The 22,438-nt window shown below is 33.3% G+C and overlaps 1 protein-coding gene across 1 annotated transcript in view; it reads right to left on the bottom strand.

Annotated features, from left to right (window-relative positions):
- Nucleotides 1-451: 451 nt before the first annotated feature.
- Nucleotides 452-22,438, bottom strand: part of LOC145332812 (solute carrier family 35 member F3-like) — a 133,629-nt gene continuing 111,642 nt past the window's right edge. Inside the window, exons 17-22 of the mRNA XM_080177879.1 lie at nucleotides 14,590-14,654; nucleotides 14,043-14,190; nucleotides 7,123-7,212; nucleotides 3,402-3,531; nucleotides 2,503-2,565; nucleotides 452-1,275 (exon numbers count right to left, since the gene is read on the bottom strand). Coding sequence (XP_080034005.1) covers nucleotides 1,224-1,275; nucleotides 2,503-2,565; nucleotides 3,402-3,531; nucleotides 7,123-7,212; nucleotides 14,043-14,190; nucleotides 14,590-14,654 — 548 coding nt within the window. The 3' untranslated portion in view covers nucleotides 452-1,223. The remainder of the gene's footprint in view (nucleotides 1,276-2,502; nucleotides 2,566-3,401; nucleotides 3,532-7,122; nucleotides 7,213-14,042; nucleotides 14,191-14,589; nucleotides 14,655-22,438) is intronic.

Below are 22,438 nucleotides of genomic sequence, written 5' to 3'. Positions count from 1 at the left end.
TTTGTTACAAAGAAATAGTTGTTGATTTCCATTTTTGTTTCTTACAAAAACAGTCAACAAAAATCATTGCCGAAAAAGTTTTTTTTTATTTAGGTAATAATTATCTTCAGATTAGATTTCACTAAAAAAACATGTACTTTATTAATACTATTTGCTTTCTATAGGTATATATAGCATTGGGCTCAGCCGCCGCGCGTCAGCCGCGCATGTAAGCCTCGAGAAAATCAACCTTTACAATTTAAAAATCAACCCTAATGTAATTATGGAAATAAAATTGAAAGCATCCAAAAAAACGTAAATTTTAGGCTTAAGAGCGGCTGCCGAGCCCTAGGTAAATGATTTTTTTCAAAGTAAATTGACTATTTTTAAGTATCACTATAATTCACTATGTACTTCTTGATGAAAAAAGTTTAAGTTAGCCCCAAACAAAACAGAAAATTTTACCAAAACTACATTATAGTATTATTTTATGTACTTTTGGGTCATATCATTTAATTAAATACATAATTAAAATTTTTTGAAAAAAGTAAAAACACAAATGTAAAAAAAATTCTGACTAATAAAACAAAGTAATAATTATATTAAGAAAATAGTTTTCGTGATTGGGCTACATTTAACTTTTATCTAGGAGCACTAAAATAAATGTATCTTTTTAATTAAGTCACTTTTATTTACTGTATCACTGTTATTATATATTATTAAAAACTAACTATTTTATATCTAAACATTTGTGCTTTGGTTTTTTTGTAGTCTTAAAATAAATATCTTTAAAATTTATCAATTTCTAGATATCTAAATATGATATCTTGCCAAAGAGTTGTTGGTTGATAGCAAGATATTTAGACATCCAGTTATAGATATCTAGATATCCAGGTAAAGATATCCAGGATTCCAGGCATAGACATACAGGTATAGATATCTAGACATCCAGGTATCCAGGTATAGATATCAAGGTATCCAGGTATAGATTTCTAGGTATCCAGGAATAGATGAAATCATCGCACTCTACCGGATGGTGACCTCAGACGTGAACCAATATGACCAGTCCAGGTATCCAGGTATAGATATCCAGGTTTAGACAGATAGATATCCAGGTACAGATCCAGGAATCATCGCACTCTACCCGATGGTGACCTCAGACGTGAACCAATATGACCAGTCCAAGTATCCAGGTATAGATATCCAGGTTTAGACAGATAGATATCCAGGTAGCGATCCAGGAATCATCGCACTCTACCCGATGGTGACCTCAGACGTGAACCAATATGACCAGTCCTGAAAAAAAAACAGTGGGATGCTTTCAAGATGACCGAACGCTAAATCCAAGTTTTGACTTTACCGAGTCACCAAGGGAGCTACATTTATAGACCATTCTTGGATGTCTAGAAACCTATAGAGAAAACTCTAAAAGAAGTAAGTTCTATCTCTCATCTAGCTCCCATCCGAAGGATGAAAGTGCTCCGATACGAAAAAAATCGGTCACCCTAAAAGCATTCTATTGTGCATAAAACATGCTAGTAAGTTTTTTTCGGTAGTAGCCTACAAGGGGCAGGTATTGCCCTTATATCCCCCTCCCCGTATTTTTAATTAAATTGGTTGGGGGGGGGGGGGGGAGGTAGTTTTTCCCCTATGACTAACTCTTACGGGTTGAGGACCTAACACTTTAAGCCTAACCCCAGAACCAATATTCTAAAACAAAAGAATATGGGTAGGAGGGCTGAACTATTTGTAAACCTTCCCCCAGGGCAGGGACCCTGTCCCGATTTTGTATTGGCTATTTAAATCAGCTGATTCGGAAATATAAAAAAAACAGCAAAAAGCAACTTGCTTGCAGACAAAAGTTATCTCTACTTATACATTTATTCCCAATATAACCTAACCTTAATAAATAAGCTAAACATGTTTGTCCTTTTGTTGGTATGTCGATACCGTAATGAGGAAATTATGATTATGCTTCTAAGAATAAATAAAAATATAAAAAAAATTATAAAAGAAAACAAGGGTGACAACATCCATAAAAGCGCAACTCTAAAATCAAAAGGAAGGTCAAACGAATAATAGTGTCAGAACTTTAACTTTTAAGTCTGAACAAATTTTGCAAAAAATTGTTGCATACCCTTAAGGATTCACTTAAAATATTGTACCTTGTTGTCCAAGGAATTATTATTACAAATATGAGATGAATAGGATAATTGTATCATATAAAATTTGTTGTCAAAAAAGGTAAAATCAGCATGTTTTAAATGGGATGTACGTACTTTCTGGTAACGATTATAGAATTGCTAACCTACCTAAACAGTACCTAATTGTTATAAGAATCATCATGCAAAGTTTAAAATCGACAAAACAATTCTAAGATGTCTAAAATAACAAAAAAGCTAAAGCCATTACGGACGTAGACAGATGGACCCTAATTATAGAAAAATAAACAGGACAACATAAATTTACACAGAATGACAAGACCAGGTGGACAACATCTAACACCTTTTGTACCTTTTATACCTGAGGTCGGGGGGCGCCAGTTTAGCGTTCTCGCTGTTGGGATTGTTGCGCCGTTTTCCCCACCTAAATACAGTTAAATGATGAAATTTTCCCCACATGCATACAGTTAAAAGATTGATTAGGGGAGGGGGGTAGGAAGAGGGTTGCATGATTAGGGGGGGGGGGGGCGGTTGCAAGTTTAACATTTTCGCTGTTGGGATTATTTCGCCGTTTTCCCCACCTAAATACAGTTAAATGTGAAATTTTCCCCACATACATACAGTTAAATTATTGATTAAGAGGGAAGGGGGGTGGAGGTGGGTTGCATGATTAGGGGGGGGGGGGGTTGCAAGTTTAAGCATGGTCGCTCTTGGGCTTGTTTCGCCATTTCCCCCACCTGAATACAGTTAAATGATGAAATTTTCCCAACATATATACAGTTAAATGACTGATTAGGGGGGAGGGGGGTGGAGGAGGGTTGCATGATTAAGAGGAAGGGGGGGGGGGCGGTTGCAAGTTTAAGTCGCTCTTGGGCTTGTTTCGCCATTTCCCCCACCTGAATACAGTTAAATGATTGGTTGGGGGGGGGGGGGGTGCCATTTAAGCATTGTCGCTCTTGGGATTATTTTGCCGTTTTCCCCACCTAAATTCAATAGCAACCGAGAAATCACGGACTGACAGACGGACAGACAAAGTTAATTACAGAGTAACTTCGCAATTTAAAAAGTTCTAACAAGATATATTATTACTTGGATGTTGCACCAGATTATCATGAACTCTAGTAAAGTGAAACCACCTCCATTGCCCAATCCCCTCCCCACCTACTGGATGAACAAACTTACCATTAATAAGGTCCATATTAGCAAGCTAAATTGACGTTAAATTTTCCCCTGTCACGTATGTAGTTTTTATATCCATACCTTATAGCTGGCTCCAGCATGTCCGCCCAGTTAGGAGGGAACAGGACCAATGAGAAGCCGACACAGATGACCAGGACACCAGCCAACTTCATGTCATAGAACTCCACTCCATTGTACATGATGTCGTACACTGAAATAGACAAGTGACATGAGTGGGTTTGTCTACAGGGATCTAAAGGGATAAGACAATGGCCGATAAATTGATGGACATCCCCAATGACGACACACAAACCACTACTGTGGATTAAAATTTATGTTAGAATTGTCCTTTTAAAGTAAAATTTAAAAAGCGTAGCAACTATATGATCTTTAAAAATATTGATTCTTTACTTTTTTACCAGTAAATTGTTTTGTGATATAATTATTCGATTGTTAAAATGTTATAAGCGGAGCATCTCTATAATCAAGTCCTTCCAATGTTAGTATATTCTTAAATATAAACCTATATTTAAGTAATTTTTTTTAACAAATTTACTTACAATTTTGCTTCGACTCTTATACATTTATATTCTGGTTATTCAGTTCTGAGTGTTAATGCCCTTTTGTCCTTCCATTTCAGAGCTCCGCTTTTATGGATGTTGTCATCCTTGTTTTCTATAAAATTTGTGAAGTAATAATAATATATATTACTTCAGAGACCATAAATTTACATCAAGTTCTTAAAATATTTACATTGTAAAATTTTTCCATACTGGAAATTTTCTATTTATAATTTTAGCATCATACTATTCGAAGCTTTACAAAAATCAGCCATATGACGTCATAAAAATGTGGCATGACAAGAGAAGTGGGAAAGAAAACCCCTAAAAAAGAGATGGATAATCTCTCATTTTTATGACGTCACATGGATGATTTTTTAAGACACTTTGTAAAGCTTTATAATATTCCATTAACTTATTAATTATTATTCTTTTTAAATCAACATTCTATAATGGATGCTTTACCATGGTTAGATAGATTAAGTTTTTCCATAAAATCCCAAATCTAGTCCAATTTGGATGCTTTGACATTTTTTAAAAGGGGGATTGTCAGATGTAGGCCTTTTTTAAAACTTATGAAAGGTTGATTTCCCTGAAGCTTACAAGTGGCTGACGCACGTCTGCCGAGCCCTGATAAAACCAACTATGTGTAAAAATTTTAATGTTACTCTACAGGTTTTCTACATTTTTTTTACATTAAGATATTGCTGCAATTTTTTATAGGGAATCTTTTCTTTTGTTTCGGTCAGTACGTCCATCTGTCCGGATCTTCCTATCTATTTTAAACTTTTTATGATTTCTGAATGCTCCTTAAGGCAAAGCAACTCTACAATCATTACCAGAACGTCAGTACGTCCATTTAAAACATAGTTATTAATCGCATCGTCTTATAAAAAGTTTCTTCGGATATAAAGATTTACAATTTTAGGATTAAAACTGGTTTTAGTATTTTGATTGTACATTTTTATATTCGTAAAAACTGAATATAATACGATATGATACATGATTTTTCAGTATGGCTTTGAACCTGTTCTAATTCAGCAATGGCCGATAAATTAATGTTCATCCCTAATAATGATAAACAAAATTACCCATTCTGTAGATTACAAATAATGGTTGAAATGTTTAGACACTCTCATTAAATCAACCAATTAAATTCAATAAAAGTCTTCAACGTTTTTAAGCAAACTAATAGAAAAACTAGGAACAGCTGCCACCAACCTGAGAGTTATAAAGTTCTCATAGGTAAAGTCAATACTAATACTTTTCTGTCCTTCACTTAGTAAAATCTTGTAAAATATAGCTTTTCTGTCCTTCATAGCAAAATCTTGCACAATATAGCTTTTCTGTCCTTCACATAGCAAAATCTCACAAAATATGGCTTTTCTGTCCTTCACATAGCAAAATCTCACAAAATATAGCTTTTTTGTCCTTCACATAGTAAAATCTTGCAAAATATAGCTTACTGTCCTTCATAAGCAAAATCTTGCACAATATAGCTTTTCTGTCCTTCACTTAGCAAAATCTCACAAAATATGGCTTTTCTGTCCTTAGCAAAAAAGCTACACGGTTGGACCCTCAGATGTAAAAACTTTATTTTAGTGTTTGGCCAAAATGACTTAGCAATTGTATCTGTAAGTACGTCTAATAACACCCTTTATAATTTTTAAAATCCTAGAAAATTTTTTTTGCAAGAAAATTGCATAAATTCGCAACCTTTTTTAGAACCACTACATAACTCGAGTTTTAAAACTTTTTATATAAAATCCTTTTTACAAAAAATATCAATGATTACTTAAAATTAAACCTGAAAGAAAAAAAATCTCATTACACGTGTTAATTTGCATGTTTTAGGTCTTTTTTTGAGTAAAGTATAACTTCCACATTTTTGACAATAATTATATTTTTTTAACATTTCAAAGTAAAATATAGTAAAACTTAAACGATTTTTCTTGAATTATCAGTTGAAAATTTCATCAAACATGCAATTTAAGTGATGAAAATTTAATAAAATCATTTTTTGAATGTTTAGAATTACCAATTTTCTACATTTAAAACAAAATGTTAACAAAATTTAAAAACATTTTAACATATAACTTCAAAAATCAATAACATTTTATAAAAAGATGTTTCAAAAAATAATTCATTAAAAGGTATTAAAATGCATTTGAAATTACTTAAAATTAAAACGAGAACATCTTTTTACACTGTATTCTGTGTAATAGAGTTTAAATGACATGATTAGTGAATGAAATATTTCCTAAACTCATTAAGCCTTTTTGTGACTATATTAAAAATAATTTATTTTGTTTTATATTGTTTTTTATTCAAATATTTGACAAAATTTTCCCTACGTCAATAAAATAAAGTCAGTTTTTTACTGTTTCTAGGTTTTTCTTTATAATTATAACAATTAAATATAATATAAATCTTCATTATCTTTTATTTGAATTATCATACACATTAAAATGTAAAGTATAAGCTAGAATAGCACTTTTTTCAACGAATATTTTAATGACATTATATCAAAATAATTCCTATAAAATATCACACAACATATGATTGGGAAGTATAGCCATTTCTTGGAGGTATAATATTTACAAAAATACCATTAATTCTGTTTTTATCAAAAGTTAAAAAAATTGTACAATTCTAAAACAATGGTTGGCTGTCTAGATATTGAGTACACTAAGACTACGGCTCTGTTCTATTGAAATAACGTTGCAAAAAGAGGGGTTCTGAAAGTAATCTACATAATTTTTTTAAAGAACCAACAAGTACTGTCAGTATCTTTTTTCTTGTAATCTAGCAGACAATCAAATCATAACACAATTTTCATGATAAAATATTCAGGTTTCTACTTCACATTTTAAAAAATATACTGATCAATAAAATGTTCAAAATTTTACTTTGTACTAATTGAAAAAATATGTTGTAATTCTTATTTTAAAGTTACATTTTTATCCCTGACAAAATCATAGACGACTTTTAAAGGCATCTTATCTAAACTTTTTGAAGAAAAACTTAAAAACGTTAAGTAAGTATGAAAACTATTTTCTTCGATTTTTCTGAAGTTATTATCGCATTCTATGGGTTTTTTATTATCATTTACTTATATCGAAAGTGCCAAACACTGTACCCTAACTTATTCATTTAATAAAAAACCAACCGTGGCTAGTAAATAAATGATTACAAATAATTATTAAATTATTATACATATGTTTATGGTTTAAAGACACTACCTGCAGAAGTTGGAACAGCTGCTACCAACCCGAGAGTTATAAAGTTCTCATAGGTAATGCCAATACTAAGATTGGCGAGCAAATTGGCACCTAAAAAGTATAAAAATGGTTCAATCTTTAAATCTAGATGTTGGTTTATTTTTCAACAGTTATTTTTTTCTGTCTAATTAATTTTGTTTGTCTGTCTGTTTTCTATGTGTTCCTATGTCTGTCTATGTCCAGATAAAATTGTCTGTATTGATATATATGTCCATCTATTTGTGTTTGTATGCTTATAAGACCCTTCTCCTAATTTCTAAATTAGGGTCTACATAGAACTGAAATAATTCTAACCTAACCTGACCTATAATGATAAACAAACAAAAATAACCCTTAAAAAACACAGTGGGATCTTTTGCCAAAAAACGGGACATTAAGGGTAGACAAAAGTAAACATCAATAAAAAAGCTTGTATTTGACGAAATGATGTGATTTCTTTTGCTTTAACTCAAAAATAACATAAATTTTGCTCCTGTTAACTTCTATTGTGCATTTGGTATGTACGTCTTGCTGTTTTGGAGGAGCGAAGCTACCCTATTTTTAAAAAATCTATAAACCTTCATAACTTTAGTTAGGATAGGAATATTTTAACAAAATCAACGTCTATGTAAATATTTCTTCAATGCAAACAATGTTTGTGAACATGAATATAGCGTCAGGTGCACCCAGTTCGAGACCCGGCATTTTTAGGTAGGTCCAGTATAAGTAAAATAGGACACTAATAAGGCATGTTTTCTAATGTTTTTTTTACAGATGTAAACAACAATAACATAATTTTCAAAACACTTTTGATTTTGTGTTAATACCTTTATTCTAAGTCTAGCTATCTTCATTTAGAGTTTGTATAAGAATATAAACATAATTACTAATATTATATTCTCTCTCAAACGTATATTTCTGTCTCTCTCTCTGATGCGTATATTATGTTTTTGCAATATTATAATTAATTCGCAAATTTGAATTTCTGCTGGACCAAAACCAGTTAGAAATACAAATTTTTTTAGAACACATGAAATTTAGCAAATTTAATTGCTAAAATAAAAGTATTTATAAGTCATCTTTTTTTAAGGACTCCTTGTTCCTTTAAATGTCCATTAAAACCGCGAGATGGGCAAAAATCGTTAAAAATAACGCCTACGGCGGCAAATAACGGCGAAACGGTTGGCCGGGGGCAAATAATGCATAAGTAAAGAAAGTTCCGCCTCAAAAAGTTTGAAAACATTGCAGAGATGACTTTGGGCTCTAAAATGACTCCTTCCCCCTCTAACGGGGGAAAATTTGAAATTAACAAGAACGAAATTGTTCAAACCATGCAATGTAAAATGCTCAATTACTCAAAAACGGACAAGAGGCCCCAGGTTGTGAAAACTGTTTTATACACAATACATGTTGTATATTGATATTATTATTGCAAAACCCGGGGCCTCCTGTCCGTTTTTGGGCAAAATGGAGAAAACTGATTTTTTGGGGTTAAAAATCTTAATATTGTTGGTGAAATTCTCTCACAAAATGTCAATTTACACCATCAAAAAAATATTTTTTTAAAGGACCACCCTCAACGTCACAAAAAATTGTTTTGGATATTATAGCTCCCATAGGGCCTATATGAAATATTGAAGACCACTTTCTCCAACAATTTGGGGTCGGAGATTCCGAATCTGGCGTCCATTTTGATCTAGCTGACCTCCTTCATGGTGAAAAATGGCGCCAAAGTTGACTACCCTTCAAAAAATGCGCGAACGACAATTTTAGCAAAAAATAAATCCACCAAATTATTTTTATCATAAGATAGATAGATAGTAAGATTAAAATCTATAATTAATTTAATTTCTTTCTTAAACGTCGAGAGAAAGAGAGAGAGAGAGAGAGGAAGAAAAAGATATAGAAAGAAAAAGAAGGATAATTATAAAGTGAGAGAAAGAAAAATACCTTTTTGCATATAATGTTGTAGGAACTTACGAATAATATAGTATATAAAGATAGATAGAAAGAGAGAAAGAAAGAGAGAGAGAGAGAGAGAGAAAGGGAGGGAGAAAAAGAGATAGAAAGAAAGAGAAGGATAATTATAAAGTGAGAGAAAGAGTGAGAGAGAGAAAGAAAAGAAGAAATAAAGAGAGAGAGAGAAAGTAAGGGAGAAAAAAAAGAGAGAGAGAAAGAAAGAGAGAGGGAGATAAAGAAAAGAAGAAAAAAGAGAGAGAGAAGGAGAAAGATATAGAGAGAAGGAGAGAATGAGAAAGAAAGAGAGAGGGAGAAAGAGAGAGAGAGGGGAGAAAAGAAGATAGAAAGAAAGAGAGCGGGAAAGTAAGGGAGAAAAAGAGAGAGAGAGAATGAAAATGAGAAAGTGAAAGAGAGAAGGAGAAAGAAATAAGGAGAGAGAGAGTGAGAGTAAGAGAGATAGAAAAAGAGAAAGAGGCAGAAAGAGAGAGAGAAAGAAAAAGAGAGAGAGACAGAGAGAGAGAAGGAGAGAGAGTGAGAGAGAGATGGAAAAAGAAAGAGGGAGAGAAGGAGAAAGAAATAAGGAGAGAGAGAGAGTGAGAGTAAGAGAGACAGAAAAAGAGAGAGAAAGAGAGAGAGAGAGAAAGAAAAGAAGAAATAAAGAGATAGAGAGAGAAAAATAGGAAGAGAGAGAGAGATATATATAGAGAGAAAATGATGAAGAAAGAGAGAAAAAAGGAGAAAGAAATTGAGAGAGAGAAGGAAAAAGAAAGAGGGAGAGAGAGAGATATATATATAGAGAGAAAATGAGAAAGAAAGAGAGAAAAAAGGAGAAAGAAATCGAGAGAAAGATAAAAAAAGAGAGAGAGAAAGAGGAAAAAGAGAGAGAAAAACTAAGAGAGAGAGAGAGAGAAAGGGAGAGAGCGAGAGAGAAAAAAGATCCCTTTTAAGAAATAGAAAACGCAACAAAAAGATAAAATAAATAGTTATAAACCTTACCAGGTCCTATGAGAAGCTACCATGTAAAAGAGAACCATATCGGTTCAGTGGTTAGTGAGATCCCTACTCACAGACACATATAGAATGTAGATCATGTTACTTTATTATAAGTATACATAACACAGATACTCTACAATCATTGTCTGTCTGTACGTCCATTAGTCTGTATAAAAACAATTCAGAATATAATTATTTGGCACTAGTGGCTACGCCCCTAGAGGCCTTTAGGGGCAGTTGAGAGGGGGAGAGATCATTGAATAAGAATTCAACAACCATATTTTTTATTTTAGATTTCTAAAAGAATTTATTTCATTAAGTTAATTCTATTTTTTCTTGTGTTGGGGGTCTTTTTTTAAGAGGCGATTTCTCTTTAGAGGGTGGAGGTAACCTCCCAAAAAATAGTTATAAGCCTTCCCAGGACCTATGAGAAGCTACATAGTAAAAAAAGAAGCATATCAGTTAAGCAGATACACAGAGAGATATCCTTTCACTTTATTACAATGCTTTAGCAAAGAGATAAGATTTTGCCGACAATTATATTAAACAACCCAATTCATGACAAACACCCCCCCCCCCCCCACCCCTGTTAGTCCCCAAAGTTTTATAATAACTTTTTCTTATTCATTGTCTTACCAACTTTGAGGAATTGTATTTGTATTTTGATTGGTTGGTTTATTAAGTTAAGTGTCCAAATGTTTCAACCACTAAATGTAATCTACAGAAAGAAAGTACATCAATTTATCGGCCATTGACTTATTACTTTAGATCCCTAACAAATACATTTCTTAGTTGTTAATCATTTGGATGCAATTATGGATATACAGACGGACGAATGTACAGACAGACCATAATTGTAAAGTATCTGCGCTATTTTTATATGAGTCCCTTAACAGCTAGGCTGCAATTAAAAATAACAGAAGTATAAACATATTTACAGTGTAATAGTGTAATAATGGTATTTATAGTTTATTATTGTTAAAAGAATAGATTTACTAAGGGTTAGTTCGTATATTTAAATATTAATCAACTTATTTATTTAAAACTTTTACAAGATTCTTGTAGCTATGGATACAGGGGGGGGGGGGGGGCAATTGCCCCAAATGCACCCTTTGGTCCGCACACCACTGTTGCTAATATAGCGATATCCCCAATCCCCTCCTATATCTTTACCTCATCACCTTCCATGACAATGGAGGAAGGTATTAGACTTTTATCTGAGGACTATATTATCAACCTAAATTAGAGAAAATTCCTCTGTCTCAAAATACACGTATTCTATATCCATTCGTGTAACAGGCATAATAGCAACTCTGATTTCTGCTAGTTTTTACCTATTTATGTAAAATAAAGAACTTGCTTATAGACACTTTTTGAATAATGATAAAGCAAGGTTTCTAAGGGATAAGACAATGGAGTAAATTGATGTACAACGTAATTATGTTTGAAGAAAGTCACAATAGTTTTAAACCTGCGAATGAGTGACTTTCAAACTTTGGGGATCTTAAGGGATAAGACTTTTTCCCTGTAGATAAGACAATATGTCCTAAATAAATATACATCCCCAATTAATATAAATAAAATTTCCCTGTCAGTATATTAAAATAATTGATTTAAAGTTTGGACAGTAACAGTTTGGAACCAACCAATTATAATTTACAACAGTACCTAAAGCTTTAGTGAAGATAAGATAACTTGGTTAAAGAACTTTTGGCACCATTATAATTTTCAGCCGATTGTTGCTCCCTCCCTGACTGTCACTATACAATGCCCTTAATTTTGTTGAGCTTCGCATTTATGGATGTTATCACCCTTGTTTAATAAATATTTTACCTGAGTTAATTCTTAATATATTTTCCTTCCCTGAACTTATGAGAAGCAACCCTGTAAAGGAGAACCCTAACGGTTTAGCGGTTTATTATAAGGATATCATACATAGGGTCTTACATTTCTCTCTCTCTCCTTCTCTCTTTGTCATTCTCTCTCCCTCCTTCTCTCTCTCTCTCTCTCTTTCTTTCTATTTCTCCTTTTCTCTTTCTCTTGCTCTCACTCCTTCTCTCTCTCACTCTCTCTTTCTTCCATACTTTCTCTCTCTCTTCCATTTTCCTTTTTTCTCTCTCTCTTTCTTTCTTCTTTTCTCTCTCATAATCATACGTAAGGTCTCTCTCTCTCTCTCTCTCCTTCTCTATTTGTCTGTCTCTCTCCCTCCTTCTCTCTCTCTTTCTCTCTCTCTCTCTTTCTTTCTCACTCCCTCTCTCTTTCTTTCTTTCTATTTCTCATTTTCTATATATCTATAATACAAAGTAGAACGATGTCTGTCCGTCTGTCTGTCCGTCTGTCCGTCTGTCTGTCCGTCTGAAGCTTAAGATCTCAGTAACCACTGAACCGATTGGGCTCTACTCTTCAGGGAATATACCTACTGGTCCTGTGATGGTTTTAAGCTATTTTCTTGGGGGGTGGGACACCCCCAACCCCCCAAAAAAATGAAAAATACCCCCCCCCCAAAAAAAAAATTTTTTTTTTTACTTTTTCTTTTTAAATCTAAAATACGAAAAATTAGGTTGATCAAACCTCTTGGGGCAAAGCCCCTAGAGGCTAGGGGCGAAGCCGCTAGTATATATATATATCTCCCTTTTTCTTTTTCCTTCTCTCTCTCAATTTCTTTCTCCTTTTTTCTCTCTTTCTTTCTCATTTTCTCTCTCTATATCTCTCTCTCTTCCTACTTCTCTCTCTCTCTATCTCTTTATTTCTTCTTTTCTTTCTCTCTCTCTCTTTCTTTCTATCTATCTTTATATACTATATTATTCGTAAGTTCCTACAACATTATATGCAAAAAGGTATTTTTCTATCTCTTACTTTATAATTATCCTTCTCTTTCTTTCTATATCTTTTTCTCCCTCTCTTTCTCTCGACGTTTAAGAAAGAAATTAAATTAATTATAGATTTTAATCTTACTATCTATCTATCTTATGATAAAAATAATTTGGTGGATTTATTTTTTGCTAAAATTGTCGTTCGCGCATTTTTTGAAGGGTAGTCAACTTTGGCGCCATTTTTCACCATGAAGGAGGTCAGCTAGATCAAAATGGACGCCAGATTCGGAATCTCTGACCCCAAATTGTTGGAGAAAGTGGTCTTCAATATTTCATATAGGCCCTATGGGAGCTATAATATCCAAAACAATTTTTTGTGACGTTGAGGGTGGTCCTTTTTTCTTTAATTAGACATTAGTACAGGTATCTGAAAAGTACCCCAATAAATTTTTTTTTTCATAAGATGAACATAAATGTATTTTCTGTTGCTTTGAAAAAATTGTGTAAAAAAATCTGGAAAATCATCAAAACTGAAAAGAAAATTTTCACTACCTTTTTTAAAAATGGCATAAATCCGCCAAAAATGAATATTTTTTAAAAATTTCTTTTCTAGCTGTCTACTTACAGCCATTATTAGGTCCTAGGATAAATAAAAGTCGATTTTAGATTTTTTGGATGTCCCGATTTTTTTCAAAAGATCCCACTGTGAAAAAAGGGTGAGGACTTATCAGTGATCATACAGGTACTTTGTGTGAAAGGGCCACCACTATGTTCATGTCTATTTCTCTATCTGTCCATCTATCTGTTCATCTATCTGTTCATCTATCTGTTCATCTATCTGTTCATCTATCTTTTCATCAATCTGTCCGCTTATCGGTCTGTCTTTTTGTCCACCTATCTTTATCTCTCTGTGAACTATCTATCTATCTTCATACCTAAAGAGAGAAGGGCAAAGCTGTACCCATGGGATATAGTCTATCCATTAATCAAACTATTCATCTATCTATCTATCTATCTAAATATCTATCCTACCTAAAGAGAGAAGGGCAGCACTGCAAAGCTGTACCCATGGGATATAGTCTATCCATCAATCAAACTATTCATCTATCTATCTATCTATCTAAATATCTATCCTACCTAAAGAGAGAAGGGCAGCACTGCAAAGCTGTACCCATGGGATATAGTCTATCCGTACAACCTCAAGTTCTGTAGTGTAAAGTAGCACCGCTAGAGGCCACAACAGTAGCCCGTTCAACAAACCAATTAAGGAGAAGAACATAGCAACCTAAAATCAATCATCTAATTTAGAACAAAAAATATAAATAAATCATTTAAAGTACAATTATGTCACTAAAAAGCTTATCTTATTATATGAAGCTTTTTTTGTCTGTAGCTAAGGATCTTGTTAACCGCTGAACTGAAAAAGTTCTCATATACAGAGAAGCTTCTAAAAGTCCAGAGAAGGTTGTTAATTATATTTGGGGAGGGTATATTCATCCTTTCAATAAAAATGACCCCCATTTTTTTGAAAATTCAAATTGAAAATGGGACTAGGTCGACTTTTCCCCCTACCCTAGTAAGTGCCCCTAAAGTCTTCTAGGAGGCGGGGCGTAGCCGCTAGTAAAATAGTATTATTAGTTTGGTGACTTATAGCAGCTAAGCTGTTAGATTTAAAAAGTTCTACCTGTCCAAAATTGACTTCGCCCATGACCCGCTTGAACATCACTTTATACACGGCACTACCAGCAGCTAAAAAATAGATATTAGAGTGTAAATTTTTTTCTCGTATTCATTTGAATCCGGTGGATAGAAACCGGTTCTCATCCATACGAAAAAACTATGTCTAGCATCGTATTATATCCAGCTTTCTTCGAATATAAAAATGTACAATCATAAAATTAAAACCAGTTTTTTTAGCCGGTGCCTTCGGGACCTCGGGGCTAAAAAAACTAGTTTTAATCTAATAATTGTACTTTCTATATCCGCGGAAAGCCGTTTATAATACGATGCGAGAAATAACTATTCTCGTATTCATTCGAATCCGGTGGATAGAAACCGGTTCTCATCCATACGAAAAAACTATGTCTAGCATCAAATTATATCCAGCTTTCAACGAATATAAAAATGTACAATCATGAGATTGAAACCAGTTTTTTTAACCCGTGCCTTCGGGACCTCGGGGCTAAAAAAACTAGTTTTAATCTTTTAACTGTACATTCTATATCCGCGGAAAGCTGTTTATAATACGATGCGAGAAATAACTATTATGGAATTAGGAGGATGGGGACATTCCATTTAAATTAAACTGGTACCAAACGTTTTATAATTACGTCACTTGGCTTGAAAGCTTTAAATATTTTAATCAAATCTAGATGGTTTCCAAACTAATAAACTATTTACACAGAAATAATTATTATCTGTTTTGTTGGATTTCCATTCATTTATTGTTTATTCGCCGCTTAAATAGAAATGGTTCTTTCTGAGCCATATTAAAAAAGAGATGGATAATCCCTTATTTTTTATGACGGGTTTTGCGGATGTCTATCTATAACTTTTTAGCTTCGCTACTTATGGATGGTGTCATCCTTGTTTTGTCTCTAGTTTAAGTCTATAAAAGTATCAAACCAATCTAATTAAGATTTTAAATATATTCGTAAAAAGCTTTTCTATAATTAGGGTAGGTCAGTCCGTACGTCCGTCCGGAACGGATAGCTTTTTCCGTAAATTTAGGCATGTTTTAATTGTTTTATCGATCTCATACTTTGCATGATAATTTTTGTAGTAGTAAGGTAGGAGTTAGAAAGCGTAGCAACTCTATAATCGTTACCAGAATGTCGTACGTCCATTTTAAGCATGTTCAATTTTTACTTTTTTTTGTGTAATGTAAAAAGTATTCTGAATATTCAGTTCTGACACTCTACAATAGTTGATGTTTGTTTGTCCTACCGTTTCAGAGCTTCGCTTTTACGGATGTTGTCATCTTTGTTATAATAAAAAATCTATTATACAGTGTGTTTTTTTTTATGAGAACTTTTTTGAAAGCAATTTTACCCCACTTATAGTTATCAGAATTTAATGATTAATGGCTTATTTTCTTCGTTTTTTAAGGGAAATTATGAAACAACCCAAAAAATTACAGTTTTTGTTGAAAAAGTACTGTAAAGTTGAAAATTAAAAACTTAGGTGTCAACATATAAAAATGGTTTCAGCGCATTTTTCTTAAAAAAATGGATTTTCTGTAGTCGACTTTGGGGGGCCAGTACTCCCTCCCTGGTTGAGATATGACCTTGAAACTTTGATATGTTCTAGTACATGTCCCTAATAGTATCTGTATACATTTTTAGCTCTATATCTCAACTTTGAAGTGTTTAGCAGCCATTCTTGCAAAAGGTTGATTATTTGAGCATAAGAAAAATGCGCTAAAACCATTTTTAGATGTTGACACCTAAGTTTTTAATTTTCAACTTTACTGTACTTTTTCAACAAAAACTGTAATTTTTTTTGTTGTTTCATAATTTCCCCTAAAAAACGAAGAAAATAAGCCATTAATCATTAAATTCTGATAACTATAAGTGGGGTAAAATTGCTTTCAAAAAAGTTCTCATAAAAAAAAAACACACTGTATAATAATCTTTTCAGTATTACTTAGAAACCGATTAATATCCGGTGGATTAGAACCGGCTCTTAGCCATACTGAAAAATTATGTATAGCAGCGTATTATATCCAGTTTACTTGATACTTGAAATGACTTTCCTTTTACAAAATGGGTGAAATCTGAGGCAGCTTTCCGTGAACACGAAATATTAAAATATTTAAAAAATTAATTTCAGTTTTGTTAGCCCTAAGGGGCCAAAGGTCCAGGCTATCAAAACATGTATTGATATTAGGTAATTCTTGTGTCTTTAGTTTGACGAAGTTATAGGCTAAGAAAATACAAATCCTAAAGTCTATAAATTAAAGTATCCTTTTTTATAAGTTAAAACAAAATTCACATACAAAATTTTAAACATTTAAATTTGAAAAGTTAATATATTTTGTAGACGTTATTTTTTTTAATGTTTTCAAATTATGTGAGAAATGTGTTCTCTAATTAAGAAGTAATTATTCATTATATGATAACTATGTAATTTGTATATTATACACTTACAAGATAAAAGAATTACAACATAGCAAAGCCAGTGATCTAAAGGGATAAGACAATGGCCGATAAATTGATGTACATCCCCAATGATGATACACAATTTTAACCCTTTTGCAGATTACTACAAGTGGTTGAAACGTTTGGACAATTAAAACAAGGTACTAATCAAGCAAAATTCATCATAGTCCCAGACGAATAAAAACGCGTTATTATAAAACTTTGGGGACTAGTGTAATAAACAGCCTAATGTCTCCCCTCTCTCTCTCTCTCTCTCTCTCTCTCTATGTAGCACAGCACAAAACAGACGAAGTGAGTTATAATGCAGATGGAAAGAAAAAGGAGAGTATAAGCAGAAAATCACGAAACCTTTTCAAAAATCAATAAATATATCTTTTTAGACGATAGACAGATAGACGGCTTAATTTTTAGTGAATAATCCCTTTATCAATTAGCATCCAGTATATAATTTATCTAGTTTGCCGTTCAATGGGTTTAGAATTTGAGAATTTAATCTAATAACTTTATTATGTAGTCTCCACTATTGCAGGGAGGGAGGGGACATTGGGCTGTTTATTACACTCGTCCCCAAAGTTTATATTAATATTTTCTTATTCGATAGCTTAACAACTTTGGGAACTTCATTAAGTTGAGTGTCCAAACCTTTCAACCACTTATTATAATCTACTGAAGGGTGGTTTTAGGCATTATCATTGGGGATGTAAACCAATTTATCAGCCATTGTCTTATCCCTTTAGATCCCTGCGATTAGTGTATGGGTAAGTATATCTCCACTCTCAGTCAGGGATCTAAATGGATGAGACAATGGCCAATAAATTTATGTACAGCCCCAATGATGACACACAAATTATCCCTTCTGTAGATTACAATTAGTAGTTTAAACGTTTCGACACTCAACTTAATGAATCAACGAATCAAAATTCAATACTAGTACCCAACGAATAAAAAAACGTTATTATTAAACTTTGGGGACAAGTGCATTAATTAAGTGGCCCATTGTCCCCTCCCTCCGTGGTAATTATATCTCTACTCTCAGTACAAAATTAATTATAATATTAATAATATTATATTATAATTATAATGTAGAATTATGATAATTATTCATTAAATAAGAATATACAAAAAACAAAAAGTTTCCCTAAAGTGCCAAGTCATAAAAAACATTAGTAACATTTTTTCTAAGTTATCATTTTATTGTTTTACCCTAGCTTAGAATGTAAAAAAGCTGTATATATAAAATTCATTTTCACCACCTCTAGCAATAGAAAGAACCAAAAGTAGTAAAGGAGAATCATATCGGTTTAGCGTTTGCGAGTGTACATATAGACAGAGATCGTTTTACTTTATTATAAGGATATTCTCCACCCCAGCAAGTATATTATGTATAACCAGGGATCTAAAGGGATAAGACAATGGCCGATAAATTGATGTACATCCCCAATGATGATACACAAAATTACACCTTCTGTAGAATAAAAGTGGTTGAAACCTTTAAACGCTTATCTTTATGAAACAACCAATTAAAAATCCATTCAAGTTCCTGAAGTTATAAAGCCAACGAATAAGAAAACGTTATCACAAAACTTTGGGGACTAGTGTAATAAACAGCCCATTGTCCCCTCTCTGTCTGATGTATAACACTTATATAAACTAATTAAATGAACATTGTGTAAGCAAATGTGTTTTATTGCCCCCTCTTTATGCTTTTGCTTTTCTAATAGATTCTCTAGTAGCCCCCAAAGTTGTATAATAAAGTTTTATTATTCGTAACTTTTAACTTTGGGGACTTTTGTTGAATATTGACTGGTTGGTTCTTCAATTTAAGTGTTACAAAAATCGACCAAAGGATAGTTTTATGTGTATCATCATTAGGAAGTACATATTACATTATTAATCGTACATTGTCTTTTTGGAGTATTTTTCATTTTTAGTTGCGGAGCTACTCTATAACTCAGTCAAATGTCGTCCTTGTCATAGTAAAACCTAGGTAAAGCGGTTTTTTTTTTATAAAAAACAATAGTCAAATGCGCTTATTAAGTCTAACTGTTATTAATGTTGACCAAACGCATAGTATAATTAAATGAGTTATTTAACCAAACAAAATTTAGCATAAATGAATATTTAAATCCCAAGGTAATAAATGATCGAGCGATAGCATGTTTAAAAACAGTTTGACCTAATAAGCGCATTTGACTGAAATCTTACTCACAACTTTGCGCAATTCCTGTATGTCCATATTTTTGGACATACGGAAGTGTTTCGACATGATCCCTAGAAATTTGTTGTTTGAAAAGTTAAAGAATGCAGGGATAAGGGTATTACCATTACAATGGTTCCGTTCTTATTATAGTAATAGGCGTCAAAAGGTGTACTTTAAGGGGCTGTTTTCATCTACGTTGGAAGAGATTATCATAGGCGTATTACAGGGGTCAGTTCTTGGCCCAATATTGTTTTTGATTTTCATAAATGACCTTGCAAATTGCAGCCCAGATGTTTTTATTAATCTTTTCGCTGATGATGCCCTAACCTTCATGGAAAGAAATTCATTAGCAGAATTGATTGAACTTGCAAAAGTAACCATCCCTAAACTGACCGCCTGGTATAACGCAAATGAACTCTTAATCCATCCCCTCAAGACCAAAGTTATGGTCTTTACTTCCCCTAGAGAAAATCTTACCCCTGAAGAAATTCAATTAAAAACGGAATTTAATGTCTTCATAGACATGAACAACGTAGGTGAAAGCATCCCTGAAAAGATCACAAAGTTAAACCTTGTAGATGATAATAATGAGGGTTTTGTAAAGCACTTAGGAATCAGCTTGGATACAAAATTAAAGTTTTCTTATCACCTTAAAAAAGTACATGCAAAAATTTCAAAGATTATTTACTCTATGCGCGTCATGCGCCACTTGCTCGATAAGAAACACTTAAAGATTTTATATACCAGCTATATTAAATCAAATGTGGAATACTGCTGCCTTCTGTTCACAGCCTGTCCAGCCTATCTTTTAGATCCCATTTTGAAGGTACAGAAGGCGGCAGTAAGAATCATAGAAAACTTACCTAGCAGAGCACACACCGCAGAATATTTTAAAAGTAATGGGATATTGCCCATTAATTTATTAATTAAATTTAACGTTTGTAAATTTATGTATAGGTACCTACATGGCTTACAGCCAGAAATTTATAGTGCTTCCTACAAAACTTCACCAAATTTCTGCATTCTAACATTCTAACTTCAAATTTAATTATGTTTTCATACTCATTATATCCATCAAATATCATCAAATTCACCAAATAATCCTTTTTCCATCAATCATAATTTCACCAATTCCATTGTCATCTATTCTACAATTTATTAATTTTTGTCGTGGCCGGAAAGTCTTATATTTGAACGCACGGAAACATCCAATTATAGAGCAGCATTGACGTTATTAAGTCGTTGAGCATTAGCTTAGGCGAGAGGTTGGGACACAGCGATACAGGTTACTGACAACTGCAACAACAGCAGGGTTGTTGACATGAAAAATTAATCCATTAATTTGAAGAAATTGTTTATTTTAACAATTCTTACAAACAAAACTAACTTTTTTTTCAAGCACTTTTTATTTATTTATTTTATATGTTGCTGCAGTTACAGGTTATTAAAGCGCCGGAGCAGGGTGGCTCTAGCAGACTCAACTAAATATATAAACGATAGGTTGATACATACTTTTTCACGTATACATTCATCACTACAAATTAGGCGTCAATATTACAGGGTTCAACCTAAACTAAATCCATCACTCAGTCTATTAATCTTTAGTCTGTAGCCCACTCTTCTCACACTCCTCTTTATCTCTATTTCACACTCAGCCATACCGTCGGTCAGTTCCTCCTCAGATCAGATCACTCAGTCATTCAATCCTCATTAGCGTCAACAACTTCTGGCAGGTAAGGTGACCGACGCCGCCCACTAAGAGTCTGAGCGCATCTTTCCGCGCACGCCAGGAGCCGTTCCTCGACGATAGGGACGGCGGCTTGTGTGCGCCGCAAAGTGCGCAACCCGGACAGGTGGCCTGTCAAGCTACGGGGTTGCCTGACAAAAATAAATGAGCGCAGCTCATTTATCTCGTCATAAATCCCAATCATTTCGAGGTAAACAGCGTGTTCAATTGGAACCTCCCAGAGGTAAAACTCTGCCAACAAGGAAGCGTTTGTTAAACGCTCAGATAAGTTACTCCAGGGACCGGCCGCCGCGGTCAGAACTCTGGTGCGCAGCCACTCGGACACCAAACCTGCCATCTCTCTCTTTAATTCTTCTTTATCTCTAGTCCAGTCCTTGTTGTCAAATCCTCACTTCAGTCAAAACCTTTTTCCTTAAGTCTTAACGTCTTAACGTCTTAACGTCTTATTAACCTTTACAAAAGAACCTTCACTTGAAGAACAATGCTAGTAAACTGATGTGTTTCTAAAAATGATTTTTATCCTTCTTAAATTGAATCTAGCAAAAACACTTTCTTAATATCAAACTTAAACAAGAATTTAACTTCAAAGCTACAAAGCCACTCTACAACTAGCATAGCCGATATTGAATACACTTTCAACTTAGGATACCTAAGTACATCGCCACTTAAAACGCCTGACAAAAATCCAAATGAAATCAGTTTTTCTCTAAAAATACTTATAAGTTTTTCAGATTTCATATTTATTTATTTATTTTTTATTTTAATTTCTACTTAACGTACTAGGTACATATGCGCGCCCACCACGCATATGTATTCCTTGTTATTGCAATGTTTAAATGTTTAAATGTGGCTAAAATCCATCAAGCCCTCTAGTTTTTACTCAACAAAAAACTCAAATATGTAAATTTATTCTTATTTAATAAACGCCATCAGGGATGTAGGAATATAGTGACGGGTTCGGAAATAAATTACAGGTATCAAAGAAGTGTGGGATTAAAATCCCACAAGATTTTAAATTACTCAGTTCTTATAATCATTTAATCCGGGAACGTTAGGGCGGTGGGAGTCGCAGTTTATAACGGGAATAAAAACATGGCCAACTTCCATGGCACCGATAACATAATTGTATTGGTCTTATTTTTGGAAACCCCGTATGGATTCTAGTGGAATGATTGTCAGATGGTATATTCAGCATACCGTAGTATAGTAGTCTTATATATGTTTTATATATGTCAATATTGTAACTAAAACAAAATGTTACAACTATTTTCTAAAGCTCTGAAACGATTTGGTAAGCGCCGCGAAGAACTGCGGTTCAACAACCCCGGCCGGGGTTAAGCCATCCACTCGCTTCACAGCTTGCTCAGTGTTCAATTATATAATAATTGTATAGTAAAATGTAAAATGTAGGTGAACGGGGAAGGAG

The sequence above is a fragment of the Acartia tonsa genome, chromosome 11 (assembly GCF_053477335.1).
Source record: "Acartia tonsa isolate MP-2025a chromosome 11, ASM5347733v1, whole genome shotgun sequence".
In the NCBI taxonomy this organism is placed as follows: Eukaryota; Metazoa; Arthropoda; class Copepoda; order Calanoida; family Acartiidae; genus Acartia; species Acartia tonsa.
Note: the sequence above shows the minus strand (reverse complement) of the source record. Positions and strands in the feature narration are given on the sequence as shown.